The following is a 22,533-nucleotide window of genomic DNA, read 5'->3' on the forward strand; positions in this document are numbered from 1 at the left end:
GTGGGAGGGGGAGGGGGAGCGCAGAGTCCAGCAGGGAGGAGAGGAAGGTCTTGGGGTTGGGTAAAAACAGGGTATTCTGAGCCATGCTGGGTGCATGCAGATGTGGGGACCAATATCGGCATGGTCCCTAAGGGGATGTGGGAGGCTACCGAGGCTGATGTTCTATTTCTTTCATTTTTAAAAATGTGTTCAACATGACAGTAGAGGGTGTATTTTGACATACGTACACAGAATAAATACAACTTGTTCCAGTTAGGATCCTATTATCGTGGTTGTATATGATGTGGAGTTACATTGATTGTGTATTCGTATAGAAGAAAAGATGTTCGATTCACTCTACTGTCTTTCCTATTCCCATCCCTCCTCCCTTCCCTTCATTCCTCTTTGTCTAGTCCAGTAAACTTCTAATCTTCCCCTCCCTTGCTGTGGGTTAACATCAGCATACCACAGTGACACAGCCTCTTCAATGTTTACAGCAGCTCAATTCACAATAACTACACTACAGAACTAACCTAGGTGCCCTACAAGAAATGAGTGGATTAAAAAGATGTGGTACACACACACACACACACACACACACACACACTCACACAATGGAATATTACTCAGCCATAAAGAAGAATGAAATTATGGCATTTGCTGGTCAATGGAGGGAACTGAAGACTATCATGCTAAGTGAAATAAGCCAGTCCCCCCAAAAATCAAAGGACAAATATTCTCTCTGATGTTCTATTTCTTGATCTGAGTACTGGTTGTGTGGATACATTTATTTAAAAAAATTAATGGATTGTACACTTGATATTTTGAGCAATTTTCTGTATACATACTATGCTTCAGTAAAATTATACATACCCACACAAAAATGGCGCAGTGCTAGGCAAAGGTCCCCACACATTACTGAGGGTAAGGGTTAAAAAAATATTAGCTGTATGAAGAAATTCTAAGGATTTCCTTTACATTTGTCATATGGCTAAAACCAGCCATTTGACAAATTATTTATATTTGAAAAATGGAGATCAAACCCAGGCCCCTGGTGCATACTGGGCAAGTGCCCTATCACTGAACTACCCTCCCAGATCTTTGCCATGAATTCAAAGATGAGCATGAGATCATATTATATGTGTGGTGTGTGTGTGTGTGTGTGTGTGTGTGCATATATGCACACACTATTGTTCAGTCATCTTATAAAACTTAATTTTGGAGGCATCTAACTTCTTTTATGTAATAGTCCATTGTTTATATGTGCCCTAACATATTTATCTGCTAAGGAAGTGTACATACATTTTTTAAGGATTATTTTAATTTGATATATGCAAGAGGTCTTTTTCGATCTAATCAGGTTGTAAGTAACATTCTAGTGAATAGCTCCTACTTAGTTCTTTGCTCACCTATGCGTTGTCTTTCTTGGAATTTGTGGGCATGGAATTTTAGGTCAAAGAATGTGCTTATTATGAAATGCAATGGATTTTCCAAAATGTAACAAATTTTGCTACTCGCAAAAGATGCAATGTCAATGTGCACTGCCCCAAGGCACACGTTTTTCTTAGTCTAGTTCGGTGCTGTGGCTCTGCTTGGATTCTTTCTCCTGAGTCTTGTAGGTGAAGACATTCTAGTCCTGGCCTCCTGGGGACAAGGTGCAATCAGTTCCCTTTCTGCTCATCTTGACACTGCCCTCTCAAACCCAAACTACCCTTGGACCTGTGTAAGCCGAAGGGTTTTCCCCACAGCAGCCTACTCTACCCTGTCTCCTGGGGGAGGAAGGACCCTCTCAGGATGTGAGGGCCAGGGAGGTGGAGTGATTGGCTGGGGCTCTCCAGGTGGATGGAGAAGAGATGAGCAACCAGGACCCTGTCTTCCTGCTGAACACCCTGCCCACAACATGGCACAACCCAAGATGGTGCCGTCCATCTGGGGATGGCAGTGCAAAGTTTTATCAGTTGGTAGAGACGTCACTAACAGTCACAGACAGTACTCCACTCCGATGGCTTGTTTTATGATTTTCCCACCTTATAATATGCAAAAATGAGAGGCGTTCAGTGGAAAGAGCACTTTGAATTTGGATATTTTTCTCAGTATGGCGATATGTGCTAGGATCCTCTCCCATGGGGCTGGACAGAAGCTGGGAACCGAGCTCCCACATAGCCACGTGATCACTGGGGAAACAGTCCAGTGTGCTGTGTTGCTCAGCTAGGGTAATAGGTAGGTTAGGTGTATTAAATGTATTTCTAACTTACATTTTCAATTTACAATGTTTTTTTTTTTTCAGGATAAAACCCCACTGTAAGTCGGGGAGCATCTGTAACTTAAACAACTACTTGAGCCAGAGATTGGGGATATAGAGGTGGATGAGACCCACCTCCTGCCTCCAGGTAGCCCAGAGTCCAGCAGGGAAGAGAGGAAGATCTTGAGGTTGGGTAAACACAGGGCATTCTGAGCCAGGATGCGTGCATGCAGACGTGAGGACCAACGATGGGATGGTCCCTAGGCAGCAAGGAGGCTCCTCATAGGAGCTGAAACTAAGGAAAGGTGCTTCGGGAAGAGTGAACAGTGGGGGACAGTCCTGTGTGAGGTGGACATCTGGGCATAGCACCTGGGCTTTCCACTAGTGGGAGGCCAGGCTACAGAGTTCCAGATTCACCGAACCGTTAAAACTGGGAAGAGTCTAACCTCTAACCTCCAAGTGGGGGAACTCAGACAGTGTGACCCCCCCCTTTAGGAAACCAAAGCTCAGCTGGGTTAGAGGTGGAGGAAGAAGGAAAGAGAAAGAGCCAGTGTCTCTTCTAGAAACTTCAGAACCTTTGGGATGTATTTTCTAGAGTTTTCCCATCAGGAGAGACAGGTGGGTGTGGAATCAGAGCCAAAGTATTAATCTATCTGCCCTGATGACAAATATTGATTTATCTTAATTTCTGGAAATACACTCATGTCTTTCAGCCCAGGCTTTTTACTCTGTCACCAAGAACAGGGAGCTTAGCAGAGATTAATCGGAGGAAATTTGGCCCTTGGTAGGTGCCTGGCTCTGGCTGAAAATGAAGACTGTGTTTCAGCGGGGAGCTGCCACGGATGGATGGGCTCTCCTGCTCGCCTGGCCTCGGGTGGCCTTTACAGGGGCTGAGACATGACACACTGGCAGATGCAGTGTTCTCAGAGCCAGGAAAGTCAGAGCCAAGGGAGAACAGTCCCTTCCAGACCGCAGGAGCCTCCTCATTACAACGTCTCCCTTTCCCCCCCCCAGAGAGTGCCCGACATAATTGGATCAAATGGGAACACGAGCCAGTCTCCATCTCTCTCCTGGACCAGAGATTTCCAATATGGCTTCATCACCAAGCCTTTTGTAAATAAACTGTGTGAAGAAAAATGCCATTTGTTCTACCATGATTGCCTGATGAGTAACATTAGATGGGTCTTTGAAATACCACAGAACGAAAGCTTTTGGGGTTTAGATTCCTCTGTGCACATCTTTCTTTTGTGACTCTTCTCCATAGAGGAAGTTTCTGAAAGGGGGACTTCTACCACAGAGCTTGGAGCTGATTCTGGTCAGTGGCCCAAATGCTCTGAGTATTCAACCAACAAGTATTTATTAAGCACTTTTTCCACATCAGGTGATCCTTTAAATACTTGGAATACAGCGCAAATAAAACACAAGCTGATCCCACCCTACTGCAGTTTAATCCTGAGAAGAACTCACAACTCGGGTTGTGGCCATTTCTGGGTACTGACACACAAGAATGCCTGATGAATCAGCATTTAATGGACAACTGGTAACTGTGCAGTTCAAACTATTTTGGCTATGTCTTCACTGTACCTGTGGAATGGGATCCATTTTTTTGGGGGGGAGGGGGTACTGGGGATTGAACCCAGGGGCACTTTGCCACTGAACAACATCCCCAGCCTTTTTTGCATTTTGAGACAGTGTCTTGCTAAGTTGTTTACAGTCTCACTAAATTGCTGAGGTTGGGCTTGAACTCGTGATCCTCCTGGATTAGCCTCTTGAGACACTGGAATTACAGGCATGGGCCACCATGCCCGGCAGAATATGATATTTGGAAAGTTAGATTTCATGGGTCAGGAATATTAAATCAATGACCTATGTGCCATCACTCACCAAACCTATACCAAAGCAGACATCACTAATCAATCCATACTCTTTCTGATAAGCCTGGATGCAGTCTCAGAATACATATTAACGTACAAGTGCAGCAAACCCTACTGATGCTCCAGTTGGCTGGTCTGAGGCAAAACCTGTTTGCTATTTCTGACTTAAATTGTTACTAATTCAATTCAGTAAGAGACTATAGAATATTCAAGCAAATTAGGAATAATCCTAAGAAGAAGAAAAAACTGAGAAGAAAGGGCAAGCAGCCATTTTCTTAGGCTCCTTTCTCTCTCAATTGCTTTCCTCTGATGTTTTGACAAACACAGCAGGTTAGGACTTTGGAGTCAGGCAGGCTTGGGTTCAGGCCCCAGGTGAGTTACTTCTGACCATGTGGTCTCAGCCCCCCATGTTTCCCTGTGAAGTGGGTGCAATACGGATCCCACCCTTCTAGGCTGTTGGGAGGATGAAATGGGCCAGGATGTGCAAAGGGCCTGTCCTATCAGCTCTGCTCAGGGGGACACTCTGCTGTCACACACCACAGCAGATGCACATTGCTTGGGGCTGGCACCTTTCTGACTGGTTGGTGCTTGTGTCATCAGGGTTCTTAAATAACATATGTTGACTGTTACCCTGAGATATTAACATTTGTTTTATTTCTTTTGGAGGAGGCTGCTGTCCTAAGGAGGGACAGCTTCAGAGCTCTGGAGGTTAAAACAGACAATACTACCTTTCAAACCCAAATAATGTTTCAGCAGCACTCTAGGTGGCTGTTTTTCTGCTGATCAAGGAGGATTGCAAGTTCAAGGCCAGTCTTGGCAATTTAGCAAGACTAAGCAACTTAGTGAGACCCTGTCTCAAAATAAAAAAGGGCTGGGGATGTGGCTCAGTGGTGAAGTACCCCTGGGGTCAATCCTCTGTACAAAAATAAATTATGTTCCCCAGTTCTGACCTGCTTAACCAGTGTTGTATAAGTCATCTTATATTGTAGGTTGATAATGATAGTAACCTTTAGGGTATTTATTAAAAGCACCTAATTAGCATGGTCTAAATTAATCCTCTTAACAACCTATGAGGCTTAAAGCATCACTAAACCCATTTTATGGAAACAGAAACTGAGGCTCAGGGAGGCGATTTCCTTGTGCAGGATCACACAGCTGGTAGGAAGTGGCAGAGCGAGGATCTGATCTTGGCCACCTGATGCTAGCCCTTTGCTTGTCGCCCAGCTCAGGGGGCATCAGGGGTGTGTGTTCACGGGTGTCAGCTAGTGATGGCACTGGCCATCCTTGTGGGCTGGGGATCTGCCTTAGCCAGGTTCTGAACATGCTGGAGGCTGGTGGACCACAAGGGCACAGGACAAAAGGAGAATGTGCACTCACGTTTGAGTAGTTAACTAGCTACTAGCTAACTAGTGACTCCTTTACCTCCATTGCCAAGAGTTTCTACAGCCCATGGGCTGATCAAAGAGGTAAATGTTTATTCATGGCACCTTTGACAGTGTGTGTCTACAATTATTAATCACTGGCCACGTTCCCATGTTATATGCTGAGCACTCTCCAGAGATTCTCTCAGTTCATCTTCACTGTAGCTCTGTGAGGTAGGTCTTATTATTGTTCCTCTACTTCAGATGAGGAAAGCTTGAAGTCAGGAAGCTACTGAGTGTTGGGATGGGGATTTGAACTCAGGTCTCTCTGAGTCCTCAATTGGAACTTTTACCCTCTGGCCTCTATGTCAAACTCCTACAGTGACAGGTACAAAAGGAGAACTGAGAGGGGTGACCCAGTGGCCAACTTGGAACCTGTGAGGCCACACAGCTACTCTCAGCACGCGTTCCTCTAGGCCTGTGCATCCTGTGGCCTTCCTGGCTCCTCCCCTACCACGGGCTGCCGGCATCTCAATCCCAGACATGCCATCTTGACTTATTTCAGAATCTTAAGGAGAGATGGAAGGCAAATACCATCAAGACCAGCCTTTGGCAGCCTGAGGATGCACCCATGGCACCCCCACCCTGTCCCCCACATGCCCACAAGGAGTGGCCCGCTGGCCCCTGGCATCTTCGCCTGAGGAGCAAAGGGGCCACAGAACCCTGAGAACCCTGAGTCCGAGACATCAGGAGGCTGCCTGCCAGGGCCAGGGCCAAGGAGCAGAGTCAAGGGGAAGGGGCTTCTGAGCACTGGCTCACCTTGAAGGAGATCTCATACTGCTCCCCTCCCCAGATCTCCAAGCCGGGGTCGTACCCGCCCAGCTCCCAGAACCACTTCCGGTCCACGGCAAACAGCCCACCGGCCATCACGGGAGACCTGTCAAAGGAAAAGAACGAGGCATGAGGATGCAGATGTCCTGGCCTCTCCCCGAGGGATGGTCTTCTGGGTCACTCCTGGGACACGGCTGCGTCGACCTGGGGCTTCAAGACCCTTTGGGGTGGGGTGCCAGGCTTTCCTCCTTCTTGCCTACTCTGTCCCTTCCTAAATGCTGCATTTTAACCAAGTAGATCAAAAGTCCCCTACACAATGAACACCTGAGAGCACCTGTGAAGTGAAACCACAGTAGTACTTCTTTCCCATGGGCCCCGAGCTGCGTGATATGTACAAATATCAGGTTTCTCTATGCATCTAGTCTCCCCCTAATTAAACGGTCTGCATCTCTGAGCTTGTCTGTGCTGAGACTCTCTTAGAGGGGTGAGAAGCATGCAGCTGGAGGGCTCTCGCCAGGCCTTCTGGAACCATTCTGGGGTGGCGCCTAGGGCCCTGCGTCTTTCATGGCTGTTGTTCAGCAAGCCCTGCACAGACACTGGTGGTGGGTGCGGATGTCACGGTCTCTGTTCTTTCAGTTAAATCGGAGGCAAGATAAGCTCCATCCTTTTGATCCCTCATTGGTTTACTTGCTGGTCCTGGAGGGGTACAGAGGGAAGTCACTGTCCTCTGGGGGAAGCCAATGCATGGGGTAGCCACCTTAGGACAGACAGATCCAGAACATGGTTGTGACAAGGGTCCCTGGGAGGGGCAGGCCAGAGCACCACAGGAACATGAAGGCAGGGTTCTGCTTCCCTCCCACTCCTGGGTCTGAGCAGGGTGCAGGGCAGGGCAAGGAAGGGCACTCAGAGAAGGTGGACTTCAAGGGGTTCTAGACAAGAGACAATGGGCAGAGGGAAGTCACCGAAGAAATGACATCAGCAGGACACAGAAAGGACAAATCAAGGGGCACCCAGGAGAACAGGGAGTAGCCTGCACCATGCTGAGTGCAGAGGACACCATGGTGCTGCCGGCCAGCACCCCCGGCCCCGTCCTCGCTCAGGGCCAGCACCTGGTAGGACCAGTGTTTGCCGTGTGACCATCTATTGGAGCGTGGCTGTGTCTCTGTCTGATTCCAGTGGAAAACTCTAGACCTTCAAACCAGAACATTCCGGCAGCAGCCCCCACTGTTTAACGCTAACTCCAGTGCTGCCCAGGTCAGCAGCCACTGGCCGCAGGTGGCTGAGCCTTGGAATGTTGGTCTGAATGGAGATGTGCTGTGAGTCGACACACGTGGGATTTCCAAGACAGGTTTGAAGACAGAATTTGTCAGTAATTTTAGCATCACTGCAGGTCAGAATGATATTTTGGATATACTGGTTTAAATTAAATATATTGTTAAAATTAATTTTACTTGTTTTTCTTCTTTCTTTTTGTGGTATTGGGGATGGACCAGGCCTCTCACATGCCCTTCTTTCTCTCTCTCTGTTTAATGTGGCTACTAGGAAACGGAAGATTACATACTTGTATGGGAACCTCTTGCAGCCTGATCCCCTCCCTACACCATGGAGAGAGCTTACTTCCTGTCCCACACTGCCAGCACATTGATAAAAGTATCCAATGCTGCACAAATAGAAGGTGTCACTTGTGTCCACTCCTCTCTGTCTTCTGAAGACGGTGGGGTTTTGGATTGCTTGGCTGGAGAGTAAATGCCTGTGCATTTGGATGGGAGAGACTGTTTCTGACTTAGTGCTTCACAGGAAATCAGACCCAAGACTCTGCCCTTGGAAACTGGCCTGGACTGGAGCCAGGGACACAGGCCAAGGCCGAGTGTGGAAGGAAGGAGATCAGCCTCGAGGCATTTTGGAGGCTCAAGGCTTTGCCTCGGGAGGGAAGCTTCTCCTCCTGGCCTGCTCGTTTTCTGCTGTGTTCAGCAGTGATGATAACAACAGCCTGAGTGTCAGCGCTTGCCACTCACTGTACTGCCATCAACTCCAGCTCTCACAGAGGCTGTCCTAGCCTCCTCCTCAGCTGGAGGAATTTGAAATTCAGAAACGCTGTGCGGCCTGCCCAAGGGCATGCAGTTAGTAGGTGGATGGGCTGCCACCAAACCCCGGCCTCTCACACGGTGACAGCACTGCTGTGCCTGTCCACCGTCCACTCACTGGCATCACAGGGAGGTGTGTGTGCAGAAGATGACCAGATTCCTTGAGTGGCCACTCTCTGGGGTTCTGTCCACGTGCAATGCAGAAGAGAGGCTTTGGAGTGAACCCAAGATGTGAAGGATAGAGTCCCTCAGAAAGCATCTGGGCCAGTGGCTCTCTGTCCTGGTCATCTCAGTGAATCAGGAGCTTTAAGAAACAGTGATGCCTGTACCCACCCCCAGACTCAGGTGTAACTGGCCTGGGGTGGCCTGGGCATTTCAGTAAGTTCCCTAGGTGATGCCAACATGCAGCCAGGGTTGAGAGGCACTGCTCTAATGTCCAGATGTGGAGATTGAGGCCCTAGAGGACACTGGGTCAGGCCTCTGCTGCTCGCCAGTTGCAAATATGAACTCACGGTAAGGGGGATGAACAGGCCTGTCCGTCTGCTTGGGCCAAGGGCTCCTATAATAATGGGGGTTGTGACTTCCTTTGAGTACCCTGCACATTCCATTTTCAGGGGCTGCCCATTTTGACCTCAGCCTCTGATACTATGTCAACTTGGGCAAGTCTCATTTCCCTCTGAATCACAGGGTCTCAATGGTCAATGGGGACAAGGCTATCTATACTAAGGATGCTATTGTAAGGACCGTGCACGATAATGTTAGCTGGAATTGCTTTGCCACCTCAGGCCAAGTGTTAGTTACTTCTGCTGTTGGTCTCCTTCTCCAGGAGTGCCGGCCAGCCGCGGATTGACTCCGAGGCATGTGCAGGCTGGTGTTGACGGCGTGACGCATCTTGGCTGAATAATCACAGCTCTGGTGAGGGAGGGATCTCTGGTGGTGAGCATGTCTAAGGTGAAGGAGGTCAGACCCACCGAGGAAGCACACAGACTCAGCTCCTGGCTTGCGGAGCTCCAACACCTGGTCACTTATCATTTCCATGAAGAAGCCCAGCTGTCCTGACCTCTGAGCCTTTCCTGGGGCTCATAGACCGAGAGGCTGCCACTAGGAACCCCGACATGCACTGTGCCGGAGAAGATGGCTGAGCCAAGAGCCCCTATTGTCAGATGGGGAGAGCAGGGCAGAGAAGTTGGGGTTCACTAGGGGCCAGAGTGTGGCAAGACAAGTGTGTCCCTGCCCCACGACAACAATACCTGCACCTCGGTGTAGGTAGCCTCATGTCCAGAGCCTGTGCATACGTCACCTTCTGTGGTAAAAGAGACTTTAGAAGATGTGATTCAGGTTAAGGATCTTGAGTTGGGAGATGATCCTGGTAAGCCCCCTGTAACCACCTGGGATCAATGTCACCCCAAGGGCATATCAAGGGTAGGAGGAGGGTCAGAGTCGGAGAAGGAGACAGGAGGATGAAGCAGGGAGAGAAACAGATGTGAAGATGCTATGCTTCTGGCTCTGAGGACGGAAGAGGGCCATGAGCCAAGGACTGTGCCCAGCTTCCAGAGGCTGGGAAGGCAGGAAAGTGATTCTCCCAGAGCGTCTGGAAGGAACGTGGCCCTGCTGAAACCCTGATTTGGGCCCAGTGAGACTTCTGACCGCCAGAACTTCAAGTGCTGTTGTAAGCCCCAAGGTTTGCGGTCATTTGTCACACAGCAGCAATGGGAAACAGACCCAGCAAGGGAGGCTGGCCTCTGGCTTCGTGTCCAGAGAGCTTCTCTAACCCTCTGGAAGGACAGTTAGGGGAGCTGGATGGCAGCAGCAGGAATGGCCCACCTCCTGCTGAAGAGCAGAGCTGGGGCGCCGGGGAGGAGTGGGCGGCTCAGTTCTCACCCATGTGCACCCCAGGCGAGCCCTCCCTCTCCTGGGCCTCGGCCCCCTCATCTGCCAGGGGTGGAGCACCTCATCCAAGGTCCCCTCCAGTGTTCACATTCTAGGAGGCCCTGAGTCTAGTCCATACCCCAAACCTCTGGTGGGACAGGCTGCTGTTGCCCTGACATTTCCAAGGGGGTCTCACAGAAAGAAGGGGAAACTGGCTCCAGAGGCCCAGGGACCTGCACTTTCCCCCAGCTTCTGCCACTTAACAGCTGTGTGACCTGAGCAAGTTATTTAGCCTTGTGGTGTCCCTGTTTGGAAACTGGTTGCAGTTGAAGACTGCTTAGCACTGTGCCTGGCACTGGGGAGGATGATGACGATGATGGCAGCTGGCCACAGGCCTGAGAGGGAGAGAGTATGAGCGACTCCACACATCCCCTGGCAGTCCTGGCAAAGTCCACAGAGGTGGCCAAGGTGGAGGTGACTGGCTTGGTAGTCCTGAGCTAGGGCTCTGTGACATGCCAGGAGTGGGAGATACTTCTGCTTAGGATATCTGTCACTTGGTAGGTACTGATTGGGACCAGGAATCTGGGCCCTCTGTGCTGGGCTCTGGGGGAGGTGGCGATCCTGAGCCGTGTGTGGGCTGGGAAGCAGTCATAGGGTTGACCAGTAGGATAAACACGGGTCACTCATACTTACTCAAATGGGTCACTGGGGTCAGCTTTCTGCAGTTCTGGAGGGATCGGGATCCGCTTGTAGTACATCTCCCAATCAAAGGCACCCCGCATTGCATCTCCTGCCTGCGTCTCATAACGAAAGTCATCGTGGTCGATCACATCAATCATTGGGCACACGATGGTCTTGCGGTTCCGAGCGATGCGGTCTAAAGCAGCCAAGAGATGCCCATTAGTTGAGGCAGGAGCAAAGTGCCTTTCCTATTCTGCAGCTTACTCTCCTGGTTTAACATGTTCTCTGGATGATATCTCTGACCATTTGAGTTTGAGAACCCACTAGAAAGGAAGGGAGAGTGTGGGCTTTAATTGAAGCAAGAGGGACTACGGATCTCATTCCAGACTTGCCACCCACAATAGTGTCCTGAGATTGAGTCACAAATAACATCTCCAAGGCCCGATGTCCTCTGTGAAGTGGGGTAGGGGGCTCTGCTGCTATGGAAAGAGGCTGATTTCCTTCTGGGAAGACCCCTGTTCTGGCCTTGCCAGGTTCCCATTCTAAGTCCTGATCTTAACTCATGGCCCAAAGCAGCCAGGCCTGGCTTGCCCCTCATGGTAGACTGTCCACCGCTGACAGCTCACCGGTGCTCCTGGCTTCAGTCACCAAGCAAATGGCCCTCCTCAAGTGAGCTCAGCTCAAGTTCTCAAACAGAACTATAGAAGAGTGAATGGACTGTCCTGCAAGTTGTGGTTTCACCAAGGCATGCTACAAGCTAGGTGATTTAAGATTGCAAATGAGGGCCTTGACCCAGGTAGCTTTAAGGTCCCTTTTGGGCCTGGAAGAATCTGATCCTATTCCATGTGCTCTCTGCCCAACCTAACATCAGAGTTCCAGCTTTGGCTTGCTCTGCCCATCAACACACCTCCTGTCAGACAGCCCTGACTGAAGCCAAGGGGTGTCAGTCAATTGTCAGGGCAGATGATCTGCCAGGAGGGCCAAGTGGGCTGTGCTGGGAGTCAAATTCAAGACTTGCCATGAAGAGCCCTGCAGGGCCAGAGCAGGCCAACAGCTGCCAGGGCCCACGTTTCACCAAGCTACATGTGGTCCATTTTCCTTCCAGGAGAGAAAGCAGCATTTTTGTCTTTTTCCAAAATTGAAGACATAATCAATTCATAGGTGGGGCATGAAATCGATTGTGTGTGTGTTTATAATTAATAGAAATGAAGACTGAATGTCAGACTGCATTCCAGGTGCTAAGGAATACCGTGCTAGATGGAATTATTTCAGGGAAAGTGCTGGGTGCATGCCTGTAATCCCAGCAACTTGGGAGGCTCAGGCAGGAAGATCACAAGTTTAAAGCCAGCCCCAGCAACTTAATGAGGCCCTAAGCAACTTAGCAAGACCCTGTCTCAAATAAAAAATAAAAAGGGCTGGGGATGTGGCTCAGTGGTTAAGCACCTCTGGGTTCAATCCCTGGTATTAAAAAAAAAAAAATCAGGAAATGTGTTTCAGCAGTACTGTGTGACCATGTGCAATTCGGTATTGGATTCAGGTGTCCAATGTGCTTCTAACTGTGACACATGGTTATAAAAATGTTTGAGAAATAGTATTTTTGGCAACTGTGCCTTCAAGGATGGCCTGGGAACCACCAGTGCCAGATGTACCCAGGGTGTGATTTAAAAAGTCCCTATGCCTCCTCGCACCCCACTTAGAATTGGGGGTTGGCTTGGATCTGCTCTCTGGGGATTTTCTCTGTCTCTCTCTTTTTTGGGGTCAGTGCTAGGCGAGCACTCCACCACTGAGCCACGTCCCCAGACCTCTCCCTGCTTAAAGATCCTTAAAGAACTGCCCAGGGAGAAATCTAGAGGAGGGTCTCCCTTCTTAATTACTCCTGGCCATTCAGGATACTTTGTGTCCAAGGAGGGTTGGGGCAGCGCACACAGCATCCTGCTGACTGCTGGCTGATGGTGGGTTAAGCCAAGGCCCCCAGAAGGCCACATCCTGTACATTATGCTCACCTGCCAAGGGAATGGCCAGGTTTAAATCCTGTTTTGTATCAGCATCCATTCATGTTTAAAACACTAGAAAAACTAGGGACAGAAGGAACATACCTAAACATTGTAAAAGCTGTATATGGCAAACCCAAGGCCAACATCATTCTAAATGGAGAAAGACTGAAAGCGTTCCCTCTAAAGACAGCAGCAAGACAGGGATGTCCACTTTCACCACCTCCATTCAATAGTCCTTGGATCCCTAGCCAGAGCAATTAGGCAAAAGAAAGAAATTAAAGGGATACACATAGGAAAAGAAGAGCTCAAGCTCTCTGTTTGCCGACGACATGATCTTATATTTAGAAAACAAAAAAAATTCCACCAGAAAGCTTCTAAAACTTATAATATAAATGAATTCAGCAAATTAGCAGGATACAAATTTTAAAACCCAGGAATCAATCATATTCGTATATTCCAATGATGAATCAGCTGAAAGAGAAATTAGGAAAACCATCCCATTCATGATAGTCTCAATACACCCCCCCCAACACACACTTGGGAATCAATCTAACAGAAGAGGTGAAGGATCTCTACAATCAAAACTATAGAACACTAAAGAAAGAAATAGAGGAAGCCCTTAGAAGATGAAAAGATCTCCCATGCTCTTGGACAGGCAGAATTAATATTGTCAAAGTGGCCATGTTACCAAAAACGCTATACAGATTCAATACAATTCCCACCCAAATCCCAATGACATTCTTCATAGAAATAGAAAAAGCAGTCATAAAATTTATCTGGAAAAATAAGGGACCCGGAATAGCCAAAGCAATCCTTAGCGAGAAAAGTGAAGTAGGAAGCATCACAATTCCAGACCTTAAATTATACCATAGAGCTATAGTAATGTGGCCCCCAAATGAACAAGAAAATGAATGGAAGACACATAGAAAACCACACAAAAACACAGTTACCTCACACTTGGTAAAGGTGACAAAAGCAACAACCAGAGAAATAGCCTTTTAAACAAGTGGAGCTGGGAAAACTGGAAATCCATATGTAGTTGAATGAAATTTAACCCCCATTTCTCACCCTGCAGAAAAATCAACTCAAAGTGGATCAAAGACCTAGAAATTAGACCAGAAACCCTGAGCCTAGTCGAAGAAAATTTAGGAGTAATACTCCAACATATTGGATCAGGAACTGAATTCCTGAACAAGACCCCTAAAACACAAGATGTAAAATCAATCTTCCATAAATGGGATGACATCTGACTACAAAGCTTCTTCACAGCAAAGGAAAAAAATCAAGAACGTCAAGAGAGAGCCTACAGAATGAAGAAGATCTTCGCCACCTGCCCCTCAGAGCATTGATTTCCAGGATATATAAAGAACTCAAAAAACTCAGCATAAAAAATAAATAACTCAAACAATCGATGGACAAAGAAACTGAGCAGACACTTCTCAGAAGAAATACAAAGTCAACAAATATATTAAAAATTTGTTCAATATTTCTAGCAATTAGGGAAATTAAAACTACACTGAGATTTCATCTCACTCTAGTCAGAATGGCGATTGTCAAAAATTCAAGTGACAATAAATGTTGGCAAGGATGTGGGGAAAAAGGCACACCCATACATTGCTGGTGGGTGTGCAAATTGATGCAAGCACTCTGGAAAGCAGTATGGAGATTTCTCAGAAGACTTGGAATGGAACCACCATTTGACCCAACTATCCCACTTCTCATTTGTTTGAATAATTTACACTCCTCAGTTTATATCCAAAAGATTTAAAATCAGCATACTGCAGTGACACAGCCACTCGATGTTTATAGCAGCTCAGTACACAATAGCTAAGCTATGGAACCAACCTAGATGCCCTTCAACAGATTAATGAATAAACTGTGTACACAATAGAATATTACTCAGCCATAAAGAAGAATGACTTTATGGCTTTTGCAAGTAAATGTATGTACCCGGAGATATCATGCTAAATGAAATAAGTATTTCCCCAAACAACAAAGGTCAAATGTTTTCCCTGATATATGGAAGCTAATAAGGGGGAAGAGGAGAAGAACAGATATTCAGTAGATTAGACAAAGGGGATTGAAGAGAAGAGAGGGGGAATAGGAAAGACAGTGGAATGAATCAGAAATAATTTTCCTATGTACTTATATGACTACATCATAGTGAATCCCACCACCATGTACATCCATAAGAATGGGGTTCTAACTAGTATAAGATATATTCCATGCTTGTACAATGAATTCTACTATCAAAATGAGTTCTACCGTCAGGTGTAACTAAAAGAACCAATTAAAAAAAAAAAAACCACCCTGTTTTGTTGCTCTTTAGTAGATCACCTTGGATAAGGCTTTCTGACACATCTGAGCCTCAGTTTCCTGGCCAACACAATGGAGGAAGATGTCACCTATCTCATGGGGGATCTTTGAGGAGAATGAGCAGATAATGGAGCCAAGATGCTTGGTGCAGCCTCCAGCAAGATCAGCACTGGGCTGACAGTCTCTGTGACTGGGGTTACTGAGAGAAGCTCAGAAGCAGGAATTGGGAGACTGAGCAGTTCCTTCATCTCTTTGCCCCTTAGTGTCCTCATTTGCCAACTGTGGATAATAATGCCTCACTTGCTAGCTTTACTAAGTGGCAGTGAAGTTTAAATGTGGACATGGCTTGAAACACGAAGGGACCATCAACATGATGATGATGATGATGATGTTGGAGATGAATGGGAAGCAGGAGGAGATGAGGATCAACAGCGACTTTCTTGGCGTGGGGTGGGGGGGTGAGTCCTTTGTGGGCTCAGAAATGTCTAATCTCTGAGGAAGTCGGAGCGAGCCATGCATGCAGGTGTTAATGGTTTCCCAGACAAAGCCATGCTGCGCTCTGTCAGCTGCTGATATTAGAGGGAGAGGCTTTTACATCCACACCACGGGTTCACATTTCTATTAGGGAAGAAAAAGAGGGGGGGATGTTCTTGCACGCACGTCTGCAGATTATGAAAATGGCCCTCGTACATTTCCATAGAAACAGAGTTAAGGGCTATTTAGACCACAAGCTCAGCTTCGTGCCCCACCACTTCATTGTCTTTATGAGTCACAGAATGACCCTACAAATGGGTTGTTCCTTCAGGACCATAAATTAGGCGATTTATGGCGAGGCTTTTTACTTTTTCACTCTTTCAGTAACGAGAGGCAGATGCAGACCATCTCTTAGTTTAATTACATAAACAGTTTACCAGAAATTCTGGCCTGTATCTTTTTCCTAACCCCATGGGATCCTGGACCCTGGGTCTCAGAAGCCTATCATCTAGCACAAAGCGCCCCGCTGATCTGTGTGGAGGAGATCAATCTGCTGGGTTGTCCTGTTAAACAGCAAGGGACTGGCTTTTGCTCCTCGCCACTGAATGGTGGTATTGGGTAGCCAGTGTGTTCCTCCAGCATAGTCTGGCACCAGCAGCGTGGGTGTCACCTAGGAGCCTTAGAAATGTCCTCATCAGGCTTCACCCTGGACTTCCAAGTCAGAACCCCAGGGTGGCTCAGCGCTGTCTTAACAGCCCTTCCAGGTGCCTCTGACGCTTGCCTTGGGTACCCTCCACCTGGTCCTCTCTGCCCCTGAGCTCTGTGAGGGAGGTCAACTGATCCACTCCCGAGGACCACACTTTCTGAGTTGGTAGCCCCGCAAGGCTGTTCCAGCCTGGCCCTGGCCCTCACCTGACTTCCTCTCCCGGGGCCTGCTATCAGCCCAAGCTCATTGCCTGCAGCCACACCCAGCACCCGGTGCCCAGGACTCCTACCTGTCTACAGCCCTGTCCTGGCATCCACTAGGACTCCTCCCTGAGGAAACGAGCTCAGGAGGCAATGTGGAACTGTGAAAAAGAACAGCCAGACAGATGGTGGCTTTGACACGGGTAGCCCGAGACACGGGACAGTGAGTCACTCAGTATCTCTGAACTTCGGTCTCCATTATCACAAGAAGGGGGCACTCCAGCCTGGCATGGCTTATCACCTGCCACGCACAGCAGCAGCAGCAGTGACCTGTCACTATTCTAATTCCACATAGAGATGTCGCCTCATAATTTGGCTTTTGACAGGGGATGGCCTTGGCTTGCCTTCTCACAAAACTTAAAGCAGTGGGAGAGGCGCAGTCCCATCACTAGACACTAGACACGTCCCCTCTCCAAGTCTCAGCTCCCCTCTCTGAGAAGTGAAGGGATAGGGCTGACCGAGCGTCTGAGTCCCAGGGCCTGGCATCTGATGGGTGCTTCCACGTGGGCAAGGGGACGCCGCAGCAGCCGGGAGGCGGCAGGCGGCTCGCTCACTCCAGGCTCCTCCAGCCCCCTTACCGAGCAAGGGGGGCAGCCAGTTGACATTGGCTTCACAGTGCGAGTCCAAGAAGGTGATGACGTCCCCGGTCGCCGCCGAGGCCCCCAGCATGCGGGTCCTTATGAGGCCTTCACGTTTCTTGGTGCGGAGGATCCTCACGCTGGGGAAGAGGGCCATGTAGTCCTCCAGGGGCTTCTTCAGGTGCTCTGTGAGGGAGAGGAAGGGGAGAGAGGGATCAGGCCGGCAGTCCTTCCCTTACCTCCCAGCAGCCACCCTCCACCGTTGAGACAGAGACTGGGGTACCACCTCCCGGACCTTTCAGATAGGGCCAAGGAGGGCAGAGGTCATTGTCCACAGACTGCAAATGGGAAACTGAGGCTCAGACTCCAGCAAGAGCTCCAGATCTGCAACACAGGCCTTTGGTACAGGTACAGGCATCTGTGACTTAAGCCTGGCTGGGACTTCCTCCCTTATTTTCTCCTAACTATACTTTATTTTTCCCTTGGGAAACTGCCCTTCTCAAGGTCACAGATTCAGAAGGAGACATCCCATCCCCTGGTTCCAAGGGGGAGGAGCATGTGGCTTTGTGCCTGACCAATCAGGGCATTCTGTCAGCCTTGGCTACAGTGATTGGTTCAGGGATGACCATGTGACCTGAGCTGGTCGGAGTAATGGGTCTGGAGAATGGTTTGCAGGATTGTTGGGAAGTGACTCTCTGTCTTTTTGCTAGGGTTGCTAAAGTGGTTGGTCACAGTCTGGAGCTGTTATTGACATCTTTGGCAAGATGAGGTGATGGGAGGTGTGTGGGGGAATCATCTGAGCCTAAAGATAATATATAAAAATAAGAGTCAGGAGATGGAAATCAATAGGGCTGGGCACCGTTGTGCACCCTTGTAATCCCAAGGGCTTAGGACGCTGAGGCAGGAGAATTGTGAGTTCAAAGCCCGTCTCAGCAACAGCGAGGTGCTAAGCAATTCAGTGAGACCTGTCTCTAAATAAAATACAAAAAAAAAAAAAAAAAAAGGCTAGAGATGTGACTCAGTGGTTGAATGTTCAGTCCTGTGTAACTCGCCCCCCCCCACCTTCCCCCAATAAAAGAAGAGATGGCCATGATAGGGGACAGATAGATTCGATGATGGGAACATGAGGTTAAGGGAATAATTCTATAAACTGGGCCCACTGCGCTGACCCCCACATGATTTCACTTTTAAGAAGCACTTTACCATAGCACAAGAGTTAATAACAAAAATCAACAAATGGGACTTACTTAAACTAAAAAGTTTTTTCTCAGCAAGAGAAACAATAAGAGAGGTAAATAGGGAGCCTACATCACGGGAACAAATTTTTACTCCTCACACTTCAGATAGAGCCCTAATATCCAGAGTATACAAAGAACTCAAAAAATTAGACAATAAGATAACAATTAACCCAATCAACAAATGGGCCAAGGACCTGAACAGTCACTTCTCAGAGGAGGACATACAATCAATCAACAAGTACATGAAAAAATGCTCACCATCTCTAGCAGTCAGAGAAATGCAAATCAAAACCACCCTAAGATACCATCTCACTCCAGTAAGATTAGCAGCCATTCTGAAGTCAAACAACAACAAGTGCTGGTGAGGATGTGGGGAAAAGGGTACTCTTGTACATTGCTGGTGGGACTGCAAATTGGTGTGGTCAATTTGGAAAGCAGTATAGATTCCTGGGAAAGCTGGGAATGGAACCACCATTTGAGCCAGCTATCGCCCTTCTCGGACTATTCCCTGAAGACCTTAAAAGAGCATACTACAGGGATACTGCCACATCGATGTTCATAGCAGCACAATTCACAATAGCTGGACTGTGGAACCAACCCAGATGCCCTTCAATAGATGAATGGATAAAAAAAAATGTGGCATTTATACACCATGGAATATTACGCGACACTAAAAAATGACAAAATCATGGAATTTGCAGGGAAATGGATGGCACTAGAGCAGATTATGCTAAGTGAAGCTAGCCAATCCCTAAAAAACAAATGCCAAATGTCTTCTTTGATATAATGAGAGCAACCAAGAACAGAGCGGGGAGGAAGAGCAGGAGGAAAGGATCAACATTTAACAGAGACATGAGGTGGGAGGGAAAGGGAGAGAAAAGGGAAATTGCATGGAAATGGAAGGAGACCCTCATTGTTATACAAAATTACATATAAGAGGCTGTGAGGGGAATGGGAAAAAAAAAACAAGGAGAGAAATGAATTACAGTAGATGGGGTAGAGAGAGAAGATGGGAGGGGAGGGGAGGGGAGGGGGGATAGTAGAGGATAGGAAAGGTAGCAGAATACAAGAGTTACTAATAGGGCATTATGTAAAAATGTGGATGTGTAACCGTTGTGATTCTGCAATCTGTATATGGGGTAAAAATGGGAGTTCATAACCCACTTAAATCTAATGTATGAAATATGATATGTCAAGAGCTTTGTAATGTTTTGAACAACCAATAAAAAAAAAAGAAAAAAAACAGTAGAATAAGTTAGAAGTAAAAAAAAAAAAAAAGAAGCACTTTACCTGCAGCCCTCCCTGGCTTAAGTCTGCAGGATATGTTACATTCCTCAGCAAACTACCTGCTATCTTCAGGAGAATTAAAGGCCCTGAAATGCTAATAAGAATACAAGTTACCATGAAGGGTGTGAGGTGGAGATTTTTGTGACCCTTACACAGACCAGATCCTGGAACTCAGGGAGATAAGGATAATCTCCCCTAACCATAAAATATGTAAGAACAATTAGAACCAATGGGCCAAAGAGACTTAGAGTGGTCATGGCAGTCTGATGTCATCATGTAGTCAGTCAAAAATCAAGAGGTGGATCTGGGTGGGACTCTCTGGAAACTTCTCTGGGACCCTTAATAAAACTGGAAAGCAGGAGAGGCATGCTGTCCCTTCATTCTTAGGGATCTGCCCCTTGAGAGTGTTCTGTTTCTCCCTTTCTTTCTTTTCTTTTCTTTTTTTTTTTTTTTTTGGTGGGGGGAGTTTACTGGGGATTGAACTCAGGGGCACTTAACTACTGAGCCACATCCCCAGCCCTATTTTGTATCTTATTTAGAGACAGGGTCTCACTCAGTTGCTTAGTGCCTCACCATTGCTGAGGCTGGCTTTGAATTCATGATCCTTGTGTCTCAGCCTCCCTGGCTGCTGGGATTATAGCCTTTTCCCCTTTCTTTTCCCTTACATATGACAATATTTTCATTTTTTGCTTATTTTCCTGTGGGTTGGATCTGACTCTTGTCTGGAAAAGTTGTTTTGAAAAAAAATCAAATAATAGTCTCTTTCTACTAAAAGTCTCAGCCTTAATACTGGTGTTTTTGATTTTAATTAGGGTAAGAATCCTTTATAAAACTGCTAGGATGGCTAAAACAAATAAATACACAAACAACCCTACGCCTAAACCAAAACCTGTAGGTCCCTGGTTGAGAGCTTGTTTAGCCTGTAGGAGGCCCTGGGCTTGGTCCCCAGAATCTCCCTCTCTCTGTTTCTCTCTCTGTCTCTCTCTGTCTCTCTCTCTCTCTCTCTCTCTCTCACACACACACACACACACACACACACACACACACACTGCTACTCTAAAAAAATAGAACATCACTGAAAGAAATTAAACACCAAAATAAATGGAAAGATATCCCTTGTTAATGGACCATAAATTATTAAGATAGTAATACCTCCAAAACGTAGAAACAGACTAAATGCTGTTTAAACCATGGCTAACTGCTTTACAGAAACTGACAATTAACAAGCTGATCCTAAAATTTATATGGCAATGCAAGGGGTCCAGAAGAGCAAAGCCATCTTTTGGAAAAGAAAAAGTCAGAAGACTCACATTACTTGATTTTAAAATTTGCTTCAAAACTACAGTAATTAAGACAGTGGGATAATGGCAGAAAGAAAATATAAGTCAATAGAACAGAATTGAGAATCCAGAAATAAAACACTCAGATTTAGGATTAATTGATTTTCCTGAAACTATTTGATGGGAGAAAGAAGAGTCTTTTCAACAAATGGTACTAGTACTATTTGATTTCTACATGCAAAAGAATCGAGTTGGGGGCTGAGGGAGGAGCTCTATGGTGGAGTGCTTGCCTAGCAAGCAAAGGCCTTTGGTTTGATCGCCAGCATTGCAAAGAAAAATAAAAAGTATAGTAAGTTGGATCCCTTCTTCACCTACTATGCAATTAACTCAAAATAGATAAAATGTCTATATGTAAGAGCTAAAATCATAAAACTCTTCAAGGAAACACAGGGGTAAATCTTCACCACCTTGGGTTAGACAATTGTGTCTTAAGACAAAATGCCCAAGCACAAAAGAAAAAGTAACTTACACATTAAACATTTTTTATGCATCACAGGACATGATTAAGAAAGTGAAGAGACAACCTACAGACTGGAAGAAACCATATACAAATCATGTGTCTGATAAAGGACACACACGGGCAGAGAATACAGAGAACTGCGATGACTCAATAATAAAAAGAAAACCCATTTAAAAAGTGGGCAAAATGCTTTTAGAAAAAAGTTTAGTGATTCTTCAGGATGTTAAAGATAGAATTATCATGATTCCACAATTCTATCTCTAAGAATATACCCCCCAAATTTGAAGGTCACATTTTGAATAATCCAAAAATGAAATTATGGAATAGCTAAATTCACAGAGGCAGAAAGTAAATTAGCGATTGCCAGGTACTGGGGTCAGGGGAAGGAGCAGTGGTTATTAATGCATGTGGGGTTTCCTTTGGAGTAATATTTTGGAACCAGATAGAGATGATGGTTGTATAACATTTCAAATATACTAAATACCACTGTATGCTTTAAGATGGCTAATTGTATGCTACATATATTTGCCTCAATTTAAAAAATGGGCAAAAAATACGAATAGATATTTCTGCAAAGACAATAAAAAATGGTCAATAAGCACATAAAAAGATGCTTGACAGCATTAGTTATTAGGGAGATGCAAATTAAAACCACAATAGATACCACTCCACACCCAGCAGCATGACTATAATCACAAAGTCAGACAAAAACAAGAGTTGACAAGGGTGTGAGAAATCAGAGAGTTCACAGATTGTTGATAGGAATGCAAAATCTTGCAGCCACTCTGGAAAATAATCTGGAACTTCTTCAAACAGTTAAACACAGAGTTACAATGGGACCCAGCAATTCCACTCCTAGGTATGAACTTCAGAGAGATGAACACACATGTTCTCACAAACACTTGCACATCAATGTTTCCAGCAGTGATATTTATAGTTAGAAAGCACTTAAATGTCTA

The 22,533-nt window shown here is 46.6% G+C and overlaps 1 protein-coding gene across 2 annotated transcripts in view; it reads right to left on the reverse strand.

The window, feature by feature from the left end:
* Positions 1-22,533, reverse strand: part of Galnt10 (polypeptide N-acetylgalactosaminyltransferase 10) — a 232,841-nt gene that overhangs the window by 33,973 nt on the left and 176,335 nt on the right. For both annotated transcript variants that reach the window (XM_076856405.1, XM_076856406.1), the window contains exons 5-7: positions 17,250-17,435; positions 10,934-11,117; positions 6,276-6,393 (exon numbers count right to left, since the gene is read on the reverse strand). In XM_076856405.1, coding sequence (XP_076712520.1) covers positions 6,276-6,393; positions 10,934-11,117; positions 17,250-17,435 — 488 coding nt within the window. The remainder of the gene's footprint in view (positions 1-6,275; positions 6,394-10,933; positions 11,118-17,249; positions 17,436-22,533) is intronic.

This window comes from Callospermophilus lateralis, chromosome 5, assembly GCF_048772815.1.
Source record: "Callospermophilus lateralis isolate mCalLat2 chromosome 5, mCalLat2.hap1, whole genome shotgun sequence".
NCBI classification, from domain to species: Eukaryota; Metazoa; Chordata; class Mammalia; order Rodentia; family Sciuridae; genus Callospermophilus; species Callospermophilus lateralis.